At 43.3% G+C, this 19,153-nt stretch overlaps 1 protein-coding gene across 1 annotated transcript in view; it reads right to left on the bottom strand.

The window, feature by feature from the left end:
• The window catches only part of ADGRA1 (adhesion G protein-coupled receptor A1), a 1,405,372-nt gene that overhangs the window by 1,143,140 nt on the left and 243,079 nt on the right, over window positions 1-19,153 (bottom strand). The window contains exon 3 of the mRNA XM_063962017.1: window positions 7,219-7,290. Coding sequence (XP_063818087.1) covers window positions 7,219-7,290 — 72 coding nt within the window. The remainder of the gene's footprint in view (window positions 1-7,218; window positions 7,291-19,153) is intronic.

Raw genomic sequence — 19,153 nt, 5'->3', positions numbered from 1 at the left:
GCGTTAAGAACCAAGTAAATCCAAACCCGCTCATCTCTAATAATAATCTGAAAATATATCTGTGTACTGAGATCCTGCAAGATACAACATTCTTTCAAAACTTTATGGATAGTCTAAAAATGTATTAAAATATAATCTGGTCCCTACAAAGAAAAAGGCCTGATGAGTCCCACGGACCTTGTGTACCATAAATCTGCACTCCAACCGGTTAAGCCACATCAACTGTGGATTGTTCAGGTTCCTGTTTATATGATACTTGAACACATGGGCGAATATATAATAGGTGCAGGGGGTGCGGTGCACACAGGCCCAAGGGTCCACCACACCCATAGACTATTGTTCCATTTCTTCCATCAGGTACAGAAATCATCAGGAAAATGGAGTCTGCACCATTTTTTTTTAGAGTACTGTACATGTGCAGTAAAGAAGTCACAGAAAAAATGGTGCCAGAGACAGTTTGGCACCTGCCGGCGAGAGGAGGGAGGGACAGCACGAAGACTGTACAAGAGCCCCCTCGTCTCTTAATCCGCCCCTACTTGAACAGTCTAATCCTCTGTGCTGTTTTGGCCATATGTCCACTTCCTGGTCTCAACCAATCATGTACAGGTTGTGGAGATACAGTATGAGGCAGGAAGTGAGGCTCAACTATGGCCCGATTATTGGGGTCTTCTCTTAGTCTAGCTGTTACTGCTCCTGTTTTGCTCTGTTGGATTTCCTGGACTTTGACCTAGGCTTGTTGTTGACTACGATTCCATCTCTAATACCCTGGGCTACTTTTTCTAACTCCTACTTTGACTTCTGTAGCTCTTCATGACACTGTGTATCACTGCTATGCTTTTTGGACCCATACTTTACTATTTTTCTCAAATACACCATGTACTGTACAGTACTGTAATACTAATAACATAATTAAAGATGTTAAATGATCTTCCAAGACTTTTGCATGTAGAGTTCTGATCCTTCCTTTGTAGAGGAAGACAACTTTCAGCAATTAAAAAAGATGTCTACTTTACCAAATATTTACTTACTGTATAATAACCCTCCAAGTTACAAAAGTTTTTAATTTCTGGGATCTCTAACTTTCTGGAGTCATTTATCCAACCCACTGTGGTGACACAACAGCAAGTAAAACACTATTTGATATTAATATGTCACAAACTGTGTGGTCAATTTATCATAAGGCTCAGTTGCCAGTCATAAAGTCAAAGTGAGTTTTCAATGAAAAAAATAGAGATTTTTCTTGCTTCACCCTACTATACATTGTGAAATTGTTACCACAGGCGATAACAGTGCTATCGCTGGAGCTAACCCTGCTTGCCAGTATGTACTGTAGTCTATTTACCAAGTATTGTAGTGGCATTTTTACTGCTACAACACCCAGGGGCGGATTTAGGGGTGAGGGCGACTCTAGCCACAACAATAAGGGCCACCCCCACCTGCTGCTTTTGTTAATTTTATTGATTGGTTATAGCCCTCATTTGATGACAACCAATTTAATAGAATAACAAAAAAGCCACTAACTGTGACAATTTTATTATGTATACAGTGCATATTTACTAAGTAGGACAGCTTACAGGGGCAGTATGTGCATGTCCTACCCATTTACACCTCCTCCAGGCCCCTGGAGTCCAGCTCTCCAGCAGCAAGCAGCACCTGACTACGGGGCAAATTTATTAAGCTCGGTTAAGTGATAAAGTGGAAGGTGATAAAGCACCAGCCAGTCAGCTCCTGTCATTTTTCAAACCCAGCCTGTGACATGGCAGTAAGGATCTGATTGACTGGTCCTTTATCACCTTCCACTTTATCACTTCACCGAGCTTAATAAATTTGCCCCTGTATGTCTGCACCCGCAGCGTCGCTGTAATGCTGCTGCTACCTGTAAGAGGAGCCATGCCAATGATGAGTGAAATCAAGGAAACAACATAAGGTAAGTAACCCATGGGGGTTTCTGCGGGACCACAGACAGCGCAGGTCTTACTGCCCGATGGGTGGTCTGCACCTGTAAAAAGCATAATAAGGGAAAACACAGGCACTGCGGCACAATACAGTACATATGGAAGAGGGGGAGGGGTGGGGGTCAGTAATGAACTTACAGATGGGGGATGGAACACAATAAGGAGTATACAAATATATTTATGTGTGTGTATGTATGTGTATACACAAACAATTATCTGCACTCAGCAAAAATGTGAAATTGGCCTCAGTGTCCTAAACAATTCCTAACATGCCAGCTAGAGTGTATACTGTACTTAGGCAGAAAGAACGGTCATCACTCAAGGATTTGAAAGTGAAAGTACAGATGGAGCCACTCTGTTCGTTTCTCCGTCTGTGACTAGGCGCGCCCGGGCCGTCAAAAGCGTCCCCATCCGGCCGGGCACGCGCGCCCGTGACTGAGACGCTCCCCATTTACTTAAATGGATAGCATTTCCGTCCGCGTGCCTGGACAGAGACTCTCTGAATAGGAGCGTTTCTGTGCACTCCCGGCATGACTAGGCGGATGGATCACCTAGTCACGCCGGGAGTGCACGTTTGCGATGAAGCCGCCTCAGATGAGCGCTGCTCCATCTGTATATTGTGTACAAAGTCGCTTTAAATAAAAAGTCCTTGAGTGTTGTTCCTTTTCTCTGTATATGTATAATGCTGCAAATCACCCCAGCCCAACTACTGACCACCTGCATCTCCCCTCAAAGAGGTGACAGTGATGGGGATTGCAGGTTAGGGGGGCACTAGGCTGTGCTTTGCCTAGGGTGCAGAGAGACCATACACCGACCCTATATGTGCCTTACATGCCTAATGGGAGATTCACCACTGACAATACCTATTCTGTTTGGCCAGTACATGAACCCTAATGTTTTAAATAGTTTTTTTTTTTTTTATATTATTTGAAATGTTTTGTTTTCTTTTGTATTTTACTAGTGGAACTGAAACTGAAAGCACAGGCACCCACATGGCATATCGGGTTCACTACGGGTGGCCGGCGGTCGGGCTCCCGGCGACCAGCATCCCGGCGCCGGGAGCCCGACCGCCGGCTTACCGACAGCTTGGCGAGCGCAAATGAGCCCCTTGCGGGCTCGCTGCGCTCGCCACGCTACGGGCACGGTGGCGCGCTACGCGCGCCACACTATTTTATTCTCCCTCTATGGGGGTCGTGGACCCCCACGAGGGAAAATAAGTGTCGGTAAGCCGGCGGTCGGGCTCCCGGCGCCGGTATACTGAGCGCCGGGAGCCCGACCGCCGGCAAACAGAAGACCACCCGGCATATCTACAATCTCTGGGGGTTATGTAATAGATTCTGAGCTTACAGAACTGGCTTTAAAAAATAAAAAATCGATGAAACAAAATCTATACTCATTGATAAAGCTAAAATCATGTAGCGTTTGCAATCTAAAATACGAAATTTGGATTTAACATTTTTAATTCTGAACCACAGGAAGATTCGAACCTAAATTATGTTCAGATCAAATCTGCTCAGGGGATCCGGACCGGGTTTTGGTTCGGGTCGGATCCACAGAATTCTGCTGGATTCGGATTTCTGGAGAACCGAACCACACATCTCTATGTAAAAATCCAAATAAATACATTCAGGGCATTCCCTGCTTTGCTGCTGTTATTTTTTTTACCTGGACTAGCACCTGTTTCTTTTGTCCCTGATAGACTGCTATAATCTTCTGCTGCTAGATTCCATTTGTTTGAACTTGGCAACGTTTTCTGGACCTTGTTGTTGGATATCTACCTGCCGGTATCTGACCTGTGACCTGGCCTGCCAGTTGACTATTCTCTTTTGTGTCCTGTCTTGTTTGTCTTACGTGTGTCGCCATCCAGTACCTGCGAGTCTCCCAGACTCTACTTCACTCTCAGCTGATAACAACTGTACACTACTGGGAGAACGTCCTGGCGGCATTCGAGACCAGGAAAGGTGGCTGTTCTTGGTGAAAAACATCCCGCACCATAGGTTCCCATGAGTGGGAATAGTCCTTGTTGGTTGGCATGCCAACTAACGGGACTGTTAGATGCCGGGATCTCTGCGTCGGTATTGTGACCGATATAAACGAATCCCGTTCTGCATAGGGGTTATCAGCTGCTGAGATGGGGTTCATGACACTACTATTGATCTATCTGTCATGTATTTGCCCATCTTTGTACATACAGTACAATGCATAATGGCTTATATGAATAAGTTTGCTATTTCACATTATTTATGATGCTGAATAAATATTTACTGGATTGTATACAGTGCCTGTCTCTGGTTCAAGTACTGGAAGGTCTGTGTATATATTTCCATTATCCTAATATGACTTTTATTACCATTTTGTTATCAGTATGCTGAATTGAACAAAGGTTGGTACACTTTTCCCCCCTCATTTTTATCAATCTAGACTACATGGCTTTAATGAGCATCAATGAGCGCTTATTTTGGGACTATGTAACACAACTTAAATGTCAAATTACTGCGCTATTTGCATTGCAGCTGTCTGCTACTTGTAAGAATAGAGAATGTAGATGCTGACTATGGAATAGTGAATTGCAATGCCTAATGGTACATCACCGCCGAAGCTTGTTACGCCTACAGTAATTCAGAAGCAAGAACAAAATTTGTTCTCCGAACAATTAAACATGAATGACTGTTCAGTCTACTGTTTAATGGCTTGAAAACATATAAACAGCTTGAACACATGTAAGCTTTGCCTTTACAATAGCAATAATCTGTACAAAAGTAAAATCATGCTTGTTGATTTCCAGATTGGTCTCTTGACGAAATGATAGCTGTAGAGCCAAAAGTGCTTGTGTTTGGCACTAACTTCACAATAAGGTTTTTCGTTTTTTTATCAGTCTGATTTTGAAACCATTGTTTGAATATTATGGGGTAAATTTACTAAGGTGGGAGTTTTTTTTAGAAATGGTGATTTTTCCCATAGCAACTAATCAGATTTTATCTATTATCTTCTAGAAGCCGCTAGATAAATGTTAAGTAGAATCTGATTGGTTGCTATGAGCAACATGACCAGTTCTAAAAAACTCCCAGCTTATCAAATCTACCCCTATGTATGAAACTCCTTTCAAACAGAGGGGGGAACTCAATTGTTTGAAAAGTCGGTGGGGTGTCTGTTTTTTCCTGTCTATCAGATAGGAAAAAACAGACACCCAACTGACCTTTCAAGCAATTGAATACCCCCCAGAGTGTCATATTACCGGGTTAAGAAGTTCTACCCGGTAATTTGTCAATAAACATGGGTCCTCCTTTTTCTGTGTGAAAGGGTCAACCTGGGTTGAAATTCTCTGGACTTCGACCCAGGAATTTACCAGGGTTGGAGTCCCGGGAATTTCGACCCAAGTTGACCCTTTCACACAGAAGAAATCCCTGTATTGATAGGCAAATTACTGGCTAGAACTGCTTCACCTGGTAATTTCCTGTGTGAACGGGGGGTCAGGCTGGGTCCGGCTAAGTGACCCGGTATTCAAATGCTGAGAAAAAGCCAGGAATTTCAGACATTTCTGTCTGAAAAGGGTATAAATAACATAACTCGTAAACCCATGTTCTGGACTGTGACATTCTAATGAGACGTGTACAGTATATGCTACTAAATGAGTGCGTACTAAAATCATTCATGATTGCCAGATCCATGAAAATCTACTCCTCTACTCCTGTTCCAGCTGGATTTGTAATAATGGCCATAGTAAATGACAGGAATGCTAGATGTAGTTCTTTATATCAGTACACACGGTGCGACGGATGATAGTGACTATATTGTGTCCAGAGGCATGAACCTCTGGTATAGTCAATATCAACCCTGCCTGCACACACTATTTTTCCTTGTGATGTAGATATGCACTGTGTTTTCTAACGATATGGACTATATAATCCATATCGGTGGAAATATTGCACCGTGTGTAGGCCTCTTAAAATACGTACTGCAGATACTGTACTGTGGCTGCTAAAAGTCTAAATAGTACTCCAAGTTTCAGTAAATTTACTGACCGGACAGCAAGAATGAAGATTTGCAGGTGTGATAGGAGAAGGTATATAGAACAAATTGTAAGTAGGCACTATTTTAAAACCAAGTTTGTCTTTTGTATAATACAGATCAATTAATACTCAGCTGCAGTGATTAAGTGTGCTTGTGTTTGCACCCCACTTTGAAATTAGGATTTACTAAACAGGGGAAGTCCAGGAGCAGAGCATTTTGTCACTCCTGGAGAGGTCATGTTGGGAGGTATGCCAGTATAGGGGTATATTCAATCCACGTTGGAATGCCCAGCAGGTAGAAAAAACTGCACTTTCAACGTTTTTTAAAGTTAAATTATCACTGCGCTTATATACTGATATGGTTGAAGTGACCACCACCTACAAGTATTTATAAGGTAAAAAATAAATAGATATTATTTATTAAATGTATACCATCACATTCATTTATTATAAAATATATGTTTAATAATGGCCCACACAGTGGAGCAAGTATAAAAAATTTCTTAGAGGTACTGTGTAAAAAAAATGGGTGTGGCCACATGCCACATGGGACGTGGCCAATGGCAATAGGGGCGTGATACACATATGGGGGGCGTGATAGACATATGGGGGGCCAGATACACATATGCCCCCACAGAGCCAGATACACCCCCACAGTGATACACATATGCCCCCACAGTGCCAGATATGCTCCTACAGTGCCAGATTTTCCCACACAGTGCCAGATATGCCCCAATACCAGATACACATTAGCCCCACAGTGTCAGATACACATATGCCCTACAGTGTTAGATACACATATGCCCCCAGTGCCAGATATACATATGAACCAGTGCCAGATACACATATGCCCTTAGTGCCAGATACACATATGCCCCACAGTGCCAGATATACATATGCCCCACAGTGCCAGATATGCCCCACAATGCCAGTTATACATATGCACCACAGTGCCAGTTAAACATATGCCCCACAGTGCCAGAAATCAAAGTCAGTATACCGAACCCCCCATGCCCTCCCTTCCTCCTGCTCACCCGCTGGCAAAATGCATACTGTATTTACAGTGGGGACAGTGACAGGAGATGCAATCATTGTATTACATTCATACTTGTCTAAAAAGCACTGTAGTATTCTATACCCTGCGCCGGCAGCTGATCTACTGTTATTGCTTGGTGACATATTGCTGTTCCCTGTGGTAAAAATGTCGATGTGAACACAATTTACAAAGTAATTCAAACAGCATTAATACTTACAGACGCCTCAGTTCAAAAAGTCCATAAAAGGCCCCTGGCTCGATGGTGCTAATCAAGTTATTCCTCAGATCTCTGGAGACAGAAATGTACACACAGCAATTAATTATCAGGGAATGGGCTATTGTAAATGGACGTCAAGCAACGCATCAATTGACATTAACTTCAGTTTACCATTGAATATGAAAAAGAACCTAAGTAATTATGATGAATCACAGACATCACTCTTCAACTCCCAGTTTAGCTTTGTCTTAGCTTGGGCAGCACGATTGTAATTAACCTAACAGTGTACATGTGGCAGAGACTATAGACATATCTCCCAATGGTCCCGTCTTTCTGGGACTGTCCCACTTTCCCACCTGCAGGCCGCAGTGTCCTATGGGGGTGCAGTTGGGGGAAGCACGGAGCCAGGGAGGCAGAGCGGCATGCCCCCATAGTGATGTAAATGGGGGTGCCATGAGGCTCCGTCTTCTTTCTGCTGTGCCTGAGGTCCCTAATCTGCACATATAAAAGTGTGGAGGACTGCTATAGGGCATGATTCAGAGTTGGACGCAATGTCCCAGTGGCTATGACATTTGAATATTTTTATATAGATTGTAAACTCCACTGGGACAGGCACTTGTGTAAACGGACAAACGTTCTCTGTAAAGCACTGCAGAATATGGACGTGCTATATTAAAAACTGGTAATAAATAAATCTAGGGGAGGCAGCCATACAGTAGTCTCATCTGAGTCAACACTCACAAGATCACATCCTACCAATAATCCTAATTTCATTATATTACCAGTTTATATTTAACCGAAAGGCTGAATATTGCTTTAACCTAGCTCCGTCTGTTGTGTGAAAACAACAGGAACCGTTAAAATGTCCAGTGGTTTTTAAATATGACCATATTACAGGCTGGACTCAGAAGATCCATTTGGGATTAGTAAAACAAGTTATTAAATGGTTTCCCAGCACATATACGCTTTCTCTTGACAATTGTGAAACCTTAGTTTATTACATAGAAGTTCAATCATCACTTGCTTGAGATGCAGTGCAGTGCATTGTTAAACACTGAAATATGGTTTTGGGGTCTTAGGGACTAGTTTATAATTCCGAACTGAAATCTCAGACGTCGTCTATTTGGGCATTTACCACTGTAAAGTAATGATATATCATTAGAGGATTAGCGGGTAGAGACGAGGGACAGTCTCACTGTGCAGAAAAAGCAGGAAAATAAAATATGTGCCTGAGAGACGTGATCCGTGTTACAGTCTCTGTTTATTTACTGGTTTATAGCTTTTTACAGTCAAGCATTTCATTATCGGTTTGCAGTCATTTGTTTTTTTGCACAGAACCTGGGCAGTCGGCCCGTTTTGACCTGCTGTCTGAGCTGCGCTCTATACAACTACTGTAAAATTGAGTGCAGGTCAAACCGGACTTTAGAAAGGGATAACTGACAGATGAAAAAACATAATAGATTAAGATATGTGACATATTGTGTGGGGTGTAAATGCCGCCCGAGTTCGGCAGGCCGTGCGGGATGCCGGCCAAACTCTGACTTTTTTAAAGGGGCAATCACTTACAAGGCATGGTTCTTTAAAAAAATGTCCGAGTTTGGCCGGCATACCACATGTCCGCCGAACTTGGGCGGCATTACATCCCGCCCATTATGTCTTATGGCCCCACGCTCGTTCATCATTGGTGCCGGGTCTTTTATACATGCATGCCAATATGGACAATCTTCTCCATATTAGCATGCAGGGCTATGGGGCCAGGTGACGGGGGGAGTGAAGAAACTTCACTCCCCCCGTCACCCCCCATCCTGCTGCCGGGTGGTCCGTCGGCCGTATCGGCCGTCGGGCACATCAGCGGCAAATCCGCCAGTGTGTAGGGCCCTTGAAATGGTAGGACCCTTAACCTAATATTTTGTTGCACAATCTTTAGAGGTAATCACAGCAATCAAGTGATTACTGTAGCTGTCAGTGAGACTTCTGTATCTGTCACCAGGTAGACTGGCTGATTCTTACTTAGCAAACGTCTCCAGCTGTCTCTGGTCTGATGGCTGCATGTTTCAGCTCTTTTTGCACAGATGTGCGATAATGATTCGGATCAGGGCTCATAGAAGGCCACTTCAGAACAATCCAATGTTCTGTTCTATTTCATTCTTGGGTGATATTAGCTATTGACTTTGGGTCATTATCTTGTTGGACGACTCATGACCTGTGACTGAGACAGAGCTTTCTGACACTGGGCAGTATGTTTCACTCCAAAATATCTTGCTAGTCTTGATATTTTATTGTGTCCTGCACAGATTTAAGGCACCCTGTGCCAGATGCAACAAAGTAGCCACAAAATATGAGCAAGCCTCCTCCATGTGTCACAGTAGGTATGGTGTACTTTCCTCTACAGCTTAATTATTTCATCTGTGTACACAGAGCTTATGTGACTAGTCAAAAAGCTCCAGTTCTGAATCATCTGTTCAAAGGACATTCTCCCAGAAGAATTGTGGCAATATGCATTTTCAAAAATTCCAGTTAGAATATTTTATGTTTTTAAAAGTGGAGTCTTTTTGTGTCTTCTTCCATGGGGCCCACTGTTGATCAAAAAGTGTTGGATGGTGTGTTCATACCTTGACCTTAGCATTCAGTTTGTATCTCTCTGAAAGTTTTCCTTGGATCTTTTTTTGTACCATTCTCATTTCCTTCTGTTTAATGTGGGGTCAATTTTCCTCTGGCAGCCCCACTCAGAGAAGTTTGTGCAGACACATGGACTTTAAACTTCTGTAGTCACAGGAACATCAAGCTGCTTGGATATGGTTTTATAATCTGTACATTCAATGTGCTTGTCTATAATTTTCGTTCTGACCTCCTCAGACAACTCTCTTTTTTGCATTCTCTGTTCCATGTTCAGTCTGGTGAACAGTGATACCAAACAGTGGAGTGCCTACTTTTCTCCATTCAGATAGGCTGAATGACTGATTACAAAATTAAAATTAGAGCGCAACTGTGTGTGTTGTCTGCAGGTTCTTTTGAATCAAATAGCTAAAATTGGGATGTATAAGAGCGCTAAAGGTATGTGTGTAATATGATGTGAAGGTCTAGTAGAACATGGTAAAAAAGTCGTCTCTATATGGGTACAATTTAAGGAATGGAGATTTACTCCCCTTATACCTGTAAAAGCGTAATTAATTGAAAATGACATACAGTGGGACAAAAAAGTATTTGGACAGCCACCGATTGTGCAAGTTGACACACTTAAAAAGATGAGAGAGGTCTGTAATTTCCATCATAGGTACACTTCAACTGTGAGAGACAGAATCTGAAAAAAAAAAAAAACTAGTAAATCACATTGTATGATTTTTAAACAATTTATTTGTATATTCTTGCGGAAAATAAATATTTGGACAATCAAAAAGTTTAACTCAATACTTTGTAATATAACCTCGGTTGGCAATTACAGAGGTCAAACGTTTCCTGCAGTTCTTGACCAGGTTAGCACACACTGTAGCAGGTATTTTGGCCCACTCTTCCATGCAGATCTTCTCTAGATCTGTCATGTTTTGGGGCTGTCGCCGGGCAACACGGACTTTCTACTCCCTCCACAGATTTTCTTTTGGGTTGAGGTCTGGAGATTGGCTAGGCCACTCCAGGACCTTGAAATGCTTCTTATGGAGCCGCTCCTTAGTTGCCCGGGCGGGGTGTTTGGGGTCATTGTCATGCTGGAAGACCCAGCCACGTTCCATCTTCAATGCTCTTACAGAGGGGAGGAGGTTTTTGCCCAAAATCTCAAGATACATAGCCCCATTCATCCTCTCCTTAATACGGACCAGTCGTCTTGTCCCCTTTGCAGAAAAGATGCCCCAAAGCATGATGTTTCCACACCCATGCTTCACAGTGGTATGGTGTTCTTGGGATGCCAGTCACCATTCTTCTCCCTCCAAACACGGCGAGTAGAGTTTATACCAAAAAGTTCAATTATGCTCTCATCTGACCACATTACATTCTCCCAATCCTCCTCTGGATCATCCAGATGGTCACTGGCAAACTTTAGACGGACCTGGACATGTGCTGGCTTAAGCAGGGGGACCTTTTGGGTGCTGCAGTATTTTAATCCATGACGACGTAGTGTGTTACGAATGGTAACCTTTGTGAATGTGGTCCCAGCTCTCTTGAGGTCATTGATCAGGTCCCCCCGTGTAGATCTGGGCTGATTCCTCACCGTTCTCAAGATCATTGATACCCCACGAGGTGAGATCTAGCATGGAGCCCCAGGTCGAGGTAGATTGTCAGTTATCTTGTATTTCTTCCATTTTTTTATAATTGCGCCAACAGTTGATCTCTTCTCACCAAGCTGCTTGCCTATTGTTGAGTAGCTCATCCCAGCCTTGTGCAACTCTACAATTTTGTCCCTGGTGTCCATAGACAGCTCTCTGGTCTTGGCCAAGGTGGAGAGGTAGCAGTCTGACTGTTTGAGGGTGTGGACAGGTGTCTTTTATACAGATAACCAGTTCAACCAAGTGCCATTAATACAGGTAATGAGTGGAGGTTAGAAGAGCGTCTTAAAGAAGAAGTAACAGGTCTGTGTGAGCCAGAAATCTTGCTGTTTGGTAGGTGTCCAAATATTTATTTTCCACAAGAATATACAAGTAAATTGTTTAAAAATCATACAATGTGATTTCCTGTTTTTTTTTTTTTCAGATTCTATCTCTCACAGTTGAAGTGTACCTATGATGGAAATTACAAACCTCTCTCATCTTTTTAAGTGGGTCACCTTGCACAATCGGTGGCTGTCCAAATACTTTTTTGCCCCACTGTATACTCTCATTTATACAAAATTATGTATCTGTTAATAAAATTGTACATGAAAAATACATGTCTGTATGCAAAAGTTAAATATTAGAAACAATAAAAATATAAAAAGAAATAAAAATAATAAATAATCTGAAAGTATAAAATATCTAGACACAAATAAAAACAAATAAAGTCAAAAGAAAATAATTATAACGATAAAAATAAATACATAAAAGGAGAAAATAGAAAACAATTAGTAAATTATATACAAAACAAAAAAATATATTAAGAAGAGAAAAGGAAAACAAGAATAAAAAAAGAAAGGAAAATCAAAAGGAAGAAGAAAAGAGAAAAATCCATAAAAAAGAGCAAATAAGCTTGTTCCTCTTATACCTCTTTCACACCGCACAAATAACCCGGTATCGACCCGGCATATTGCCGAGTCGACACAGGTCGGCGTGCGGTGTGAAAGGGGCATAGCCGAAATTGTGGGTCGCCTGACCCGGCAATTCAACCCAGGAATAAAGCAGTGTTATACCCAGGTTGAATACCGGGTCAGTGGCTGCGTAACCGGGCTTCCGGGTTGATGCGTCCCGGGACCCGTTTACTACAGCAGGAAGAGGCGGCGCGGAGATGATCTTTTCTCCCAGTGCCACCTCCACCTCTGCCCCCGCCGCCAGCTCCGCCCCCCGCTGCTATGGCAACCTGCCTGGCATATTGCCGGGTAGGGGAAGCCTGCAGCAGCTGCCAATGCCGGATCCCACCCGGGAAGCACCTGTTTCCAATTCCCGGGTGGGATCCGGCATTGGCAGTGTGAATGGGGCATTCTAAGTTTAAATATGGCATAGGCATTTCTATAATGGGTGTAGTGTGTGCGGTGCACACGGGCCCCTGGGTCCGGGGGGGCCACACCGCACCCATAGAGTATACTTACCCCTCCGGACTTCGCGGCGACAGCCCTGCAGTGTGGGCACAAATTACTTGGAAAATGTCCGTCACGGCCATTTCTGAGTGATCTGTGCATGCGCACTGGAGATGTCCCCAGGAACAAGGCGTGGCCATCATGTTGCTGGAGAGCTGCGCATGTACAGTAGACTCTGGCACTATGCCCAAGTCTACTAGAAATCGGACAGGAGGGGACCCACAACAGAAGCTGCACGCGGGTCCCCTCCTCTCTTAAAACGCCCCTAAAATATGGTATATACTGATGTATTTTAAAGTATTGGGTGTTACAACATACGGCATGAGATGCCCAGCGTGACTGAGATGCTCTGAGAGGAGTAGCATACCCCACTTTTCTTAAAATGTAGCATTTAAATTGCATCGCAGACACACTTGCTCACAGAGTACCAGAAAAGTTAGGCTGTGTCTTAAACCTTACAGGAATTGGGAGTGTGATGTGTTAGATAGACTAGACTTAGGTCGACAGTATCTAGGTCGACCACTATTGGTCGACACTCATAAGTAGGTCGACATGGGTTCTATGTCGACAGGGACTCTAGGTCGACACATACTAGGTCGACATAAATAAAGGTCGACTTGAGGGGGGTTTTGGTGTAATTTTCTTCATAGAGTGACCAGGAACCCCAATTAGTGCACCTTGTCCCCTCGCTGCGCTCGGCACAGGTTACTATTACCAATTGTAGTCCATGTGGATCGTAAGGTATGAAAAAGGTTAAAAAAAATTATGATTTTTAAAAAAAAAAAAAACCGCATGTCGACTTTTTGTGATGTCGACCTAGAGTCCCCGTAGACCTAGAAATCATGTTGACCTACTTACTGTCGACCAATAGTGGTTGACCTAGACATTGTCAACCTAAGTCTTGTCGACCTAGAGACCGGATCCCGGAATTGGTTTTACACATGTACAAATTCACAGATGAAACGGAACTTGATGTGAGAAAAAGCAATGGCTATTTTTACACAGATTCAGGCTGTCGCACACAGATGTACAAATGTCGCACACCCAGGAGGTCAGTGTACGCTTGCAATGCAGCTCTGTCGCTCCCAGTCCTTTTTTTCCCCGCAAACATATGAAGATTTTGAGCAAAAAAAAAAAATACTTGGTATGGCCGAGTTGCCTAAGACATGGCGTGCCGAGAGGGGTTATTTGGCGCGTCTGAAGCGAGAGAAGGATCTGTAGATTACTTACTGTATTCTATTAATAAATACTTTTGGGGTATTATTTTTAATGGTATAACTGGAGAGGTGATTGTTTCATACTAATACATTCACTTAATAGCACTGAGATCTTAAACTACAGTATGTATTCATTGATAAGTACAATATAACACACCCCAGGGGGTATATTTAATGAGAGGTCATTTTCCATAGCATTTTAGCGATTTCAAATCAATGGAAATTAATCTTAATCAATGTTGTGTTTCAGGGACTAAAACACACATTTACTAACATTTACACATGAATCTAAAAAAAATTCTGTGTAAATGTAAGTTTTAGACCCTGAAACATAACATCGATTTAGATCGATATTCATTGATTTGCAATCTATACAAATTGATGAAAATTGACCCTTTTCTGTCAGTTATAGCTGATCACATATTTTTATATATCACTAACAAAATAAAGGAATGGAAATCTAGATGGGGTGTTTGCTGGACAAGAATACCAAACAAAGACATGAGAAAGCAAAACAAACCTATTATTGTGCGGGTAAATTTGACATTTGGCTGCTCTAGGGAATCCCTGTCATGGCTGAAATGTCAGTTTCCTTCTTCGTACAATTCTTGATGCATTAATAATATATGCTGTCCTCTCCCTCATTCTGGGTTTTTTTTTTTTTTTTGCTGTTCTTCTGTTTAACATTTACTATATGTGATTGCCAAGCTGTTATACTGTATTGAGTTAAAGTACATATTTAAACAAAACTATTTGTTCAAATTCTCTCATTTCATCTGCAGTTATTCAAATATATACAGTACCAGTCAAAAGTTTGGACACACTTTCTCATTCAATTGAATGAGAGGGTGTAGTATGGTATGTCGTCGGCCGGGCTCCCGGCATCCAGCACACCGGCGCCGGAATCCCGACTGCCGGCATACCGACAGCTGGGCGAGCGCAAAGAGCCCCTTGCGGGCTTGTTGCATTCGCCACAATGCTGGCACGTAGCACGAGCGTAGCGTGCTACGCGCGCCACGCTTTCTATTCTCCCTCCAGGGGGGTCGTGAACCCCCAAGAGGGAGAAAAGGTGTCGGTATGCCGGGTGTCGGGATTCTGGCACCGGTATACTGTGCACCAGGATCCCGACAGCCGGCAAACTGAAGACCACCCGAATGAGAAAGTGTGTCCAAACTTTTGGCTGGTACTGTAGATAGATAGATAGATAGATAGATAGATAGATAGATAGATAGATAGATAGATAGATAGATAGATAGATAGATAGAAATAAGAGGTATAAAAACTAATTTCTTCATAATATATTGGTATATTTGATAAATATCACAATATCACAATAAACTATGTTACAATGATAAATTAAGTTTTAGGGGCTGATGTAGAAAGTAGAGATGAGCAGGTTCGGTTCCTCGGAATCCGAACCCGCCCGAACTTCATGTTTTTTTTCACGGGTCCGAGCGACTCGGATCTTCCCGCCTTGCTCGGTTAACCCGAGCGCGCCCGAACGTCATCATGACGCTGTCGGATTCTCGCGAGACTCGGATTCTATATAAGGAGCCGCGCGTCGCCGCCATTTTCACACGTGCATTGAGATTGATAGGGAGAGGACGTGGCTGGCGTCCTCTCCATTTAGATTAGAAGAGAGAGAGTGAGATTGATTTGAGACAGAGACACTTGATTTACTGGAGCTTAGGAGTACTGTAGAGAGTGCAGAGTTTAGTAGTGACTGACCACAGTGACCACCAGACAGTGCAGTTTTATTTAATATAATCCGTTCTCTGCCTGAAAAAAACGATACACAGTGACTCAGTCACATACCATATCTGTGTGCACTGCTCAGCCCAGTGTGCTGCATCATCTATATATATATCTGACTGTGCTCACACAGCTTATAATTGTGGGGGAGACTGGGGAGCAGTGCCAGTTATAGGTTATAGCAGGAGCCAGGAGTACATATTATTAAAATTAAACAGTGCACACTTTTGCTGCAGGAGTGCCACTGCCAGTGTGACTGACCAGTGACCTGACCACACTGACCACCAGTATAGTTAGTAGTATACTATATTGTGATTGCCTGAAAAAGTTAAACACTCGTCGTGTGACTTGTGTGGTGTTTTTTTTTTTATTCTATAAAAAACTCATTCTGCTGACAGATAGTGTCCAGCAGGTCCGTCATTATATAATATATACCTGTCCGGCTGCAGTAGTGATATATATATATTTTTTATATCATTATTTATCATCCAGTCGCAGCAGACACAGTACGGTAGTTCACGGCTGTAGCTACCTCTGTGTCGGCACTCGGAAGTCCATCCATAATTGTATACCACCTACCCGTGGTTTTTTTTTCTTTCTTCTTTATACATACATACTACATCTCTTTATCAACCAGTCTATATTAGCAGCAGACACAGTATAGTAGTCCACGGCTGTAGCTACCTCTGTGTCGGCACTCGGCAGTCCATCCATAATTGTATACCACCTACCCGTGGTTTTTTTTTCTTTCTTCTTTATACATACATACTACATCTCTTTATCAACCAGTCTATATTAGCAGCAGACACAGTACAGTACGGTAGTCCACGGCTGTAGCTACCTCTGTGTCGGCACTCGGCAGTCCGTCCATAATTGTATACCACCTACCCGTGTTTTTTTTTTCTTTCTTCTTTATACATACATACTACATCTCTTTATCAACCAGTCTATATTAGCAGCAGACACAGTACAGTAGTCCACGGCTGTAGCTACCTCTGTGTCGGCACTCGGCAGTCCATCCATAATTGTATACCACCTACCCGTGGTTTTTTTTTCTTTCTTCTTTATACATACATACTACATCTCTTTATCAACCAGTCTATATTAGCAGCAGACACAGTACAGTACGGTAGTCCACGGCTGTAGCTACCTCTGTGTCGGCACTCGGCAGTCCGTCCATAATTGTATACCACCTACCCGTGGTTTTTTTTTCTTTCTTCTTTATACATACATACTACATCTCTTTATCAACCAGTCTATATTAGCAGCAGACACAGTACAGTAGTCCACGGCTGTAGCTACCTCTGTGTCGGCACTCGGCAGTCCATCCATAATTGTACACCACCTACCCGTGGTTTTTTTTTCTTTCTTCTTTATACATACATACTACATCTCTTTATCAACCAGTCTATATTAGCAGCAGACACAGTACAGTACGGTAGTCCACGGCTGTAGCTACCTCTGTGTCGGCACTCGGCAGTCCGTCCATAATTGTATACCACCTACCCGTGGTTTTTTTTTCTTTCTTCTTTATACATACATACTACATCTCTTTATCAACCAGTCTATATTAGCAGCAGACACAGTACAGTAGTCCACGGCTGTAGCTACCTCTGTGTCGGCACTCGGCAGTCCATCCATAATTGTATACCACCTACCCGTGTTTTTTTTTTCTTTCTTCTTTATACATACATACTACATCTCATTATCATCCAGTCTATATTAGCAGCAGACACAGTACAGTACAATAGTCCACGGCTGTAGCTACCTCTGTGTCGGCACTCGGCAGTCCATCCATAATTGTATACTAGTATCCATCCATCTCCATTGTTTACCTGAGGTGCCTTTTAGTTGTGCCTATTAAAATATGGAGAACAAAAATGTTGAGGTTCCAAAATTAGGGAAAGATCAAGATCCACTTCCACCTCGTGCTGAAGCTGCTGCCACTAGTCATGGCCGAGACGATGAAATGCCAGCAACGTCGTCTGCCAAGGCCGATGCCCAATGTCATAGTACAGAGCATGTCAAATCCAAAACACCAAATATCAGTAAAAAAAAGGACTCCAAAACCTAAAATAAAATTGTCGGAGGAGAAGCGTAAACTTGCCAATATGCCATTTACCACACGGAGTGGCAAGGAACGGCTGAGGCCCTGGCCTATGTTCATGGCTAGTGGTTCAGCTTCACATGAGGATGGAAGCACTCAGCCTCTCGCTAGAAAACTGAAAAGACTCAAGCTGGCAAAAGCACCGCAAAGAACTGTGCGTTCTTCGAAATCCCAAATCCACAAGGAGAGTCCAATTGTGTCGGTTGCGATGCCTGACCTTCCCAACACTGGACGTGAAGAGCATGCGCCTTCCACCATTTGCACGCCCCCTGCAAGTGCTGGAAGGAGCACCCGCAGTCCAGTTCCTGATAGTCAGATTGAAGATGTCAGTGTTGAAGTACACCAGGATGAGGAGGATATGGGTGTTGCTGGCGCTGGGGAGGAAATTGACCAGGAGGATTCTGATGGTGAGGTGGTTTGTTTAAGTCAGGCACCCGGGGAGACACCTGTTGTCCGTGGGAGGAATATGGCCGTTGACATGCCTGGTGAAAATACCAAAAAAATCAGCTCTTCGGTGTGGAAGTATTTCAACAGAAATGCGGACAACATTTGTCAAGCCATGTGTTCCCTTTGTCAAGCTGTAATAAGTAGGGGTAAGGACGTTAACCACCTCGGAACATCCTCCCTTATACGTCACCTGCAGCGCATTCATAATAAGTCAGTGACAAGTTCAAAAACTTTGGGCGACAGCGGAAGCAGTCCACTGACCAGTAAATCCCTTCCTCTTGTAACCAAGCTCACGCAAACCACCCCACCAACTCCCTCAGTGTCAATTTCCTCCTTCCCCAGGAATGCCAATAGTCCTGCAGGCCATGTCACTGGCAATTCTGACGAGTCCTCTCCTGCCTGGGATTCCTCCGATGCATCCTTGCGTGTAACGCCTACTGCTGCTGGCGCTGCTGTTGTTGCTGCTGGGAGTCGATGGTCATCCCAGAGGGGAAGTCGTAAGCCCACTTGTACTACTTCCAGTAAGCAATTGACTGTCCAACAGTCCTTTGCGAGGAAGATGAAATATCACAGCAGTCATCCTGCTGCAAAGCGGATAACTGAGGCCTTGACAACTATGTTGGTGTTAGACGTGCGTCCGGTATCCGCCGTTAGTTCACAGGGAACTAGACAATTTATTGAGGCAGTGTGCCCCCGTTACCAAATACCATCTAGGTT

Source organism: Pseudophryne corroboree, chromosome 3 (genome assembly GCF_028390025.1).
Source record: "Pseudophryne corroboree isolate aPseCor3 chromosome 3, aPseCor3.hap2, whole genome shotgun sequence".
NCBI lineage: Eukaryota > Metazoa > Chordata > Amphibia > Anura > Myobatrachidae > Pseudophryne > Pseudophryne corroboree.
The sequence above is the reverse complement of the archived record's forward strand: the minus strand, read 5'-3'. Positions and strand labels throughout refer to the sequence as shown.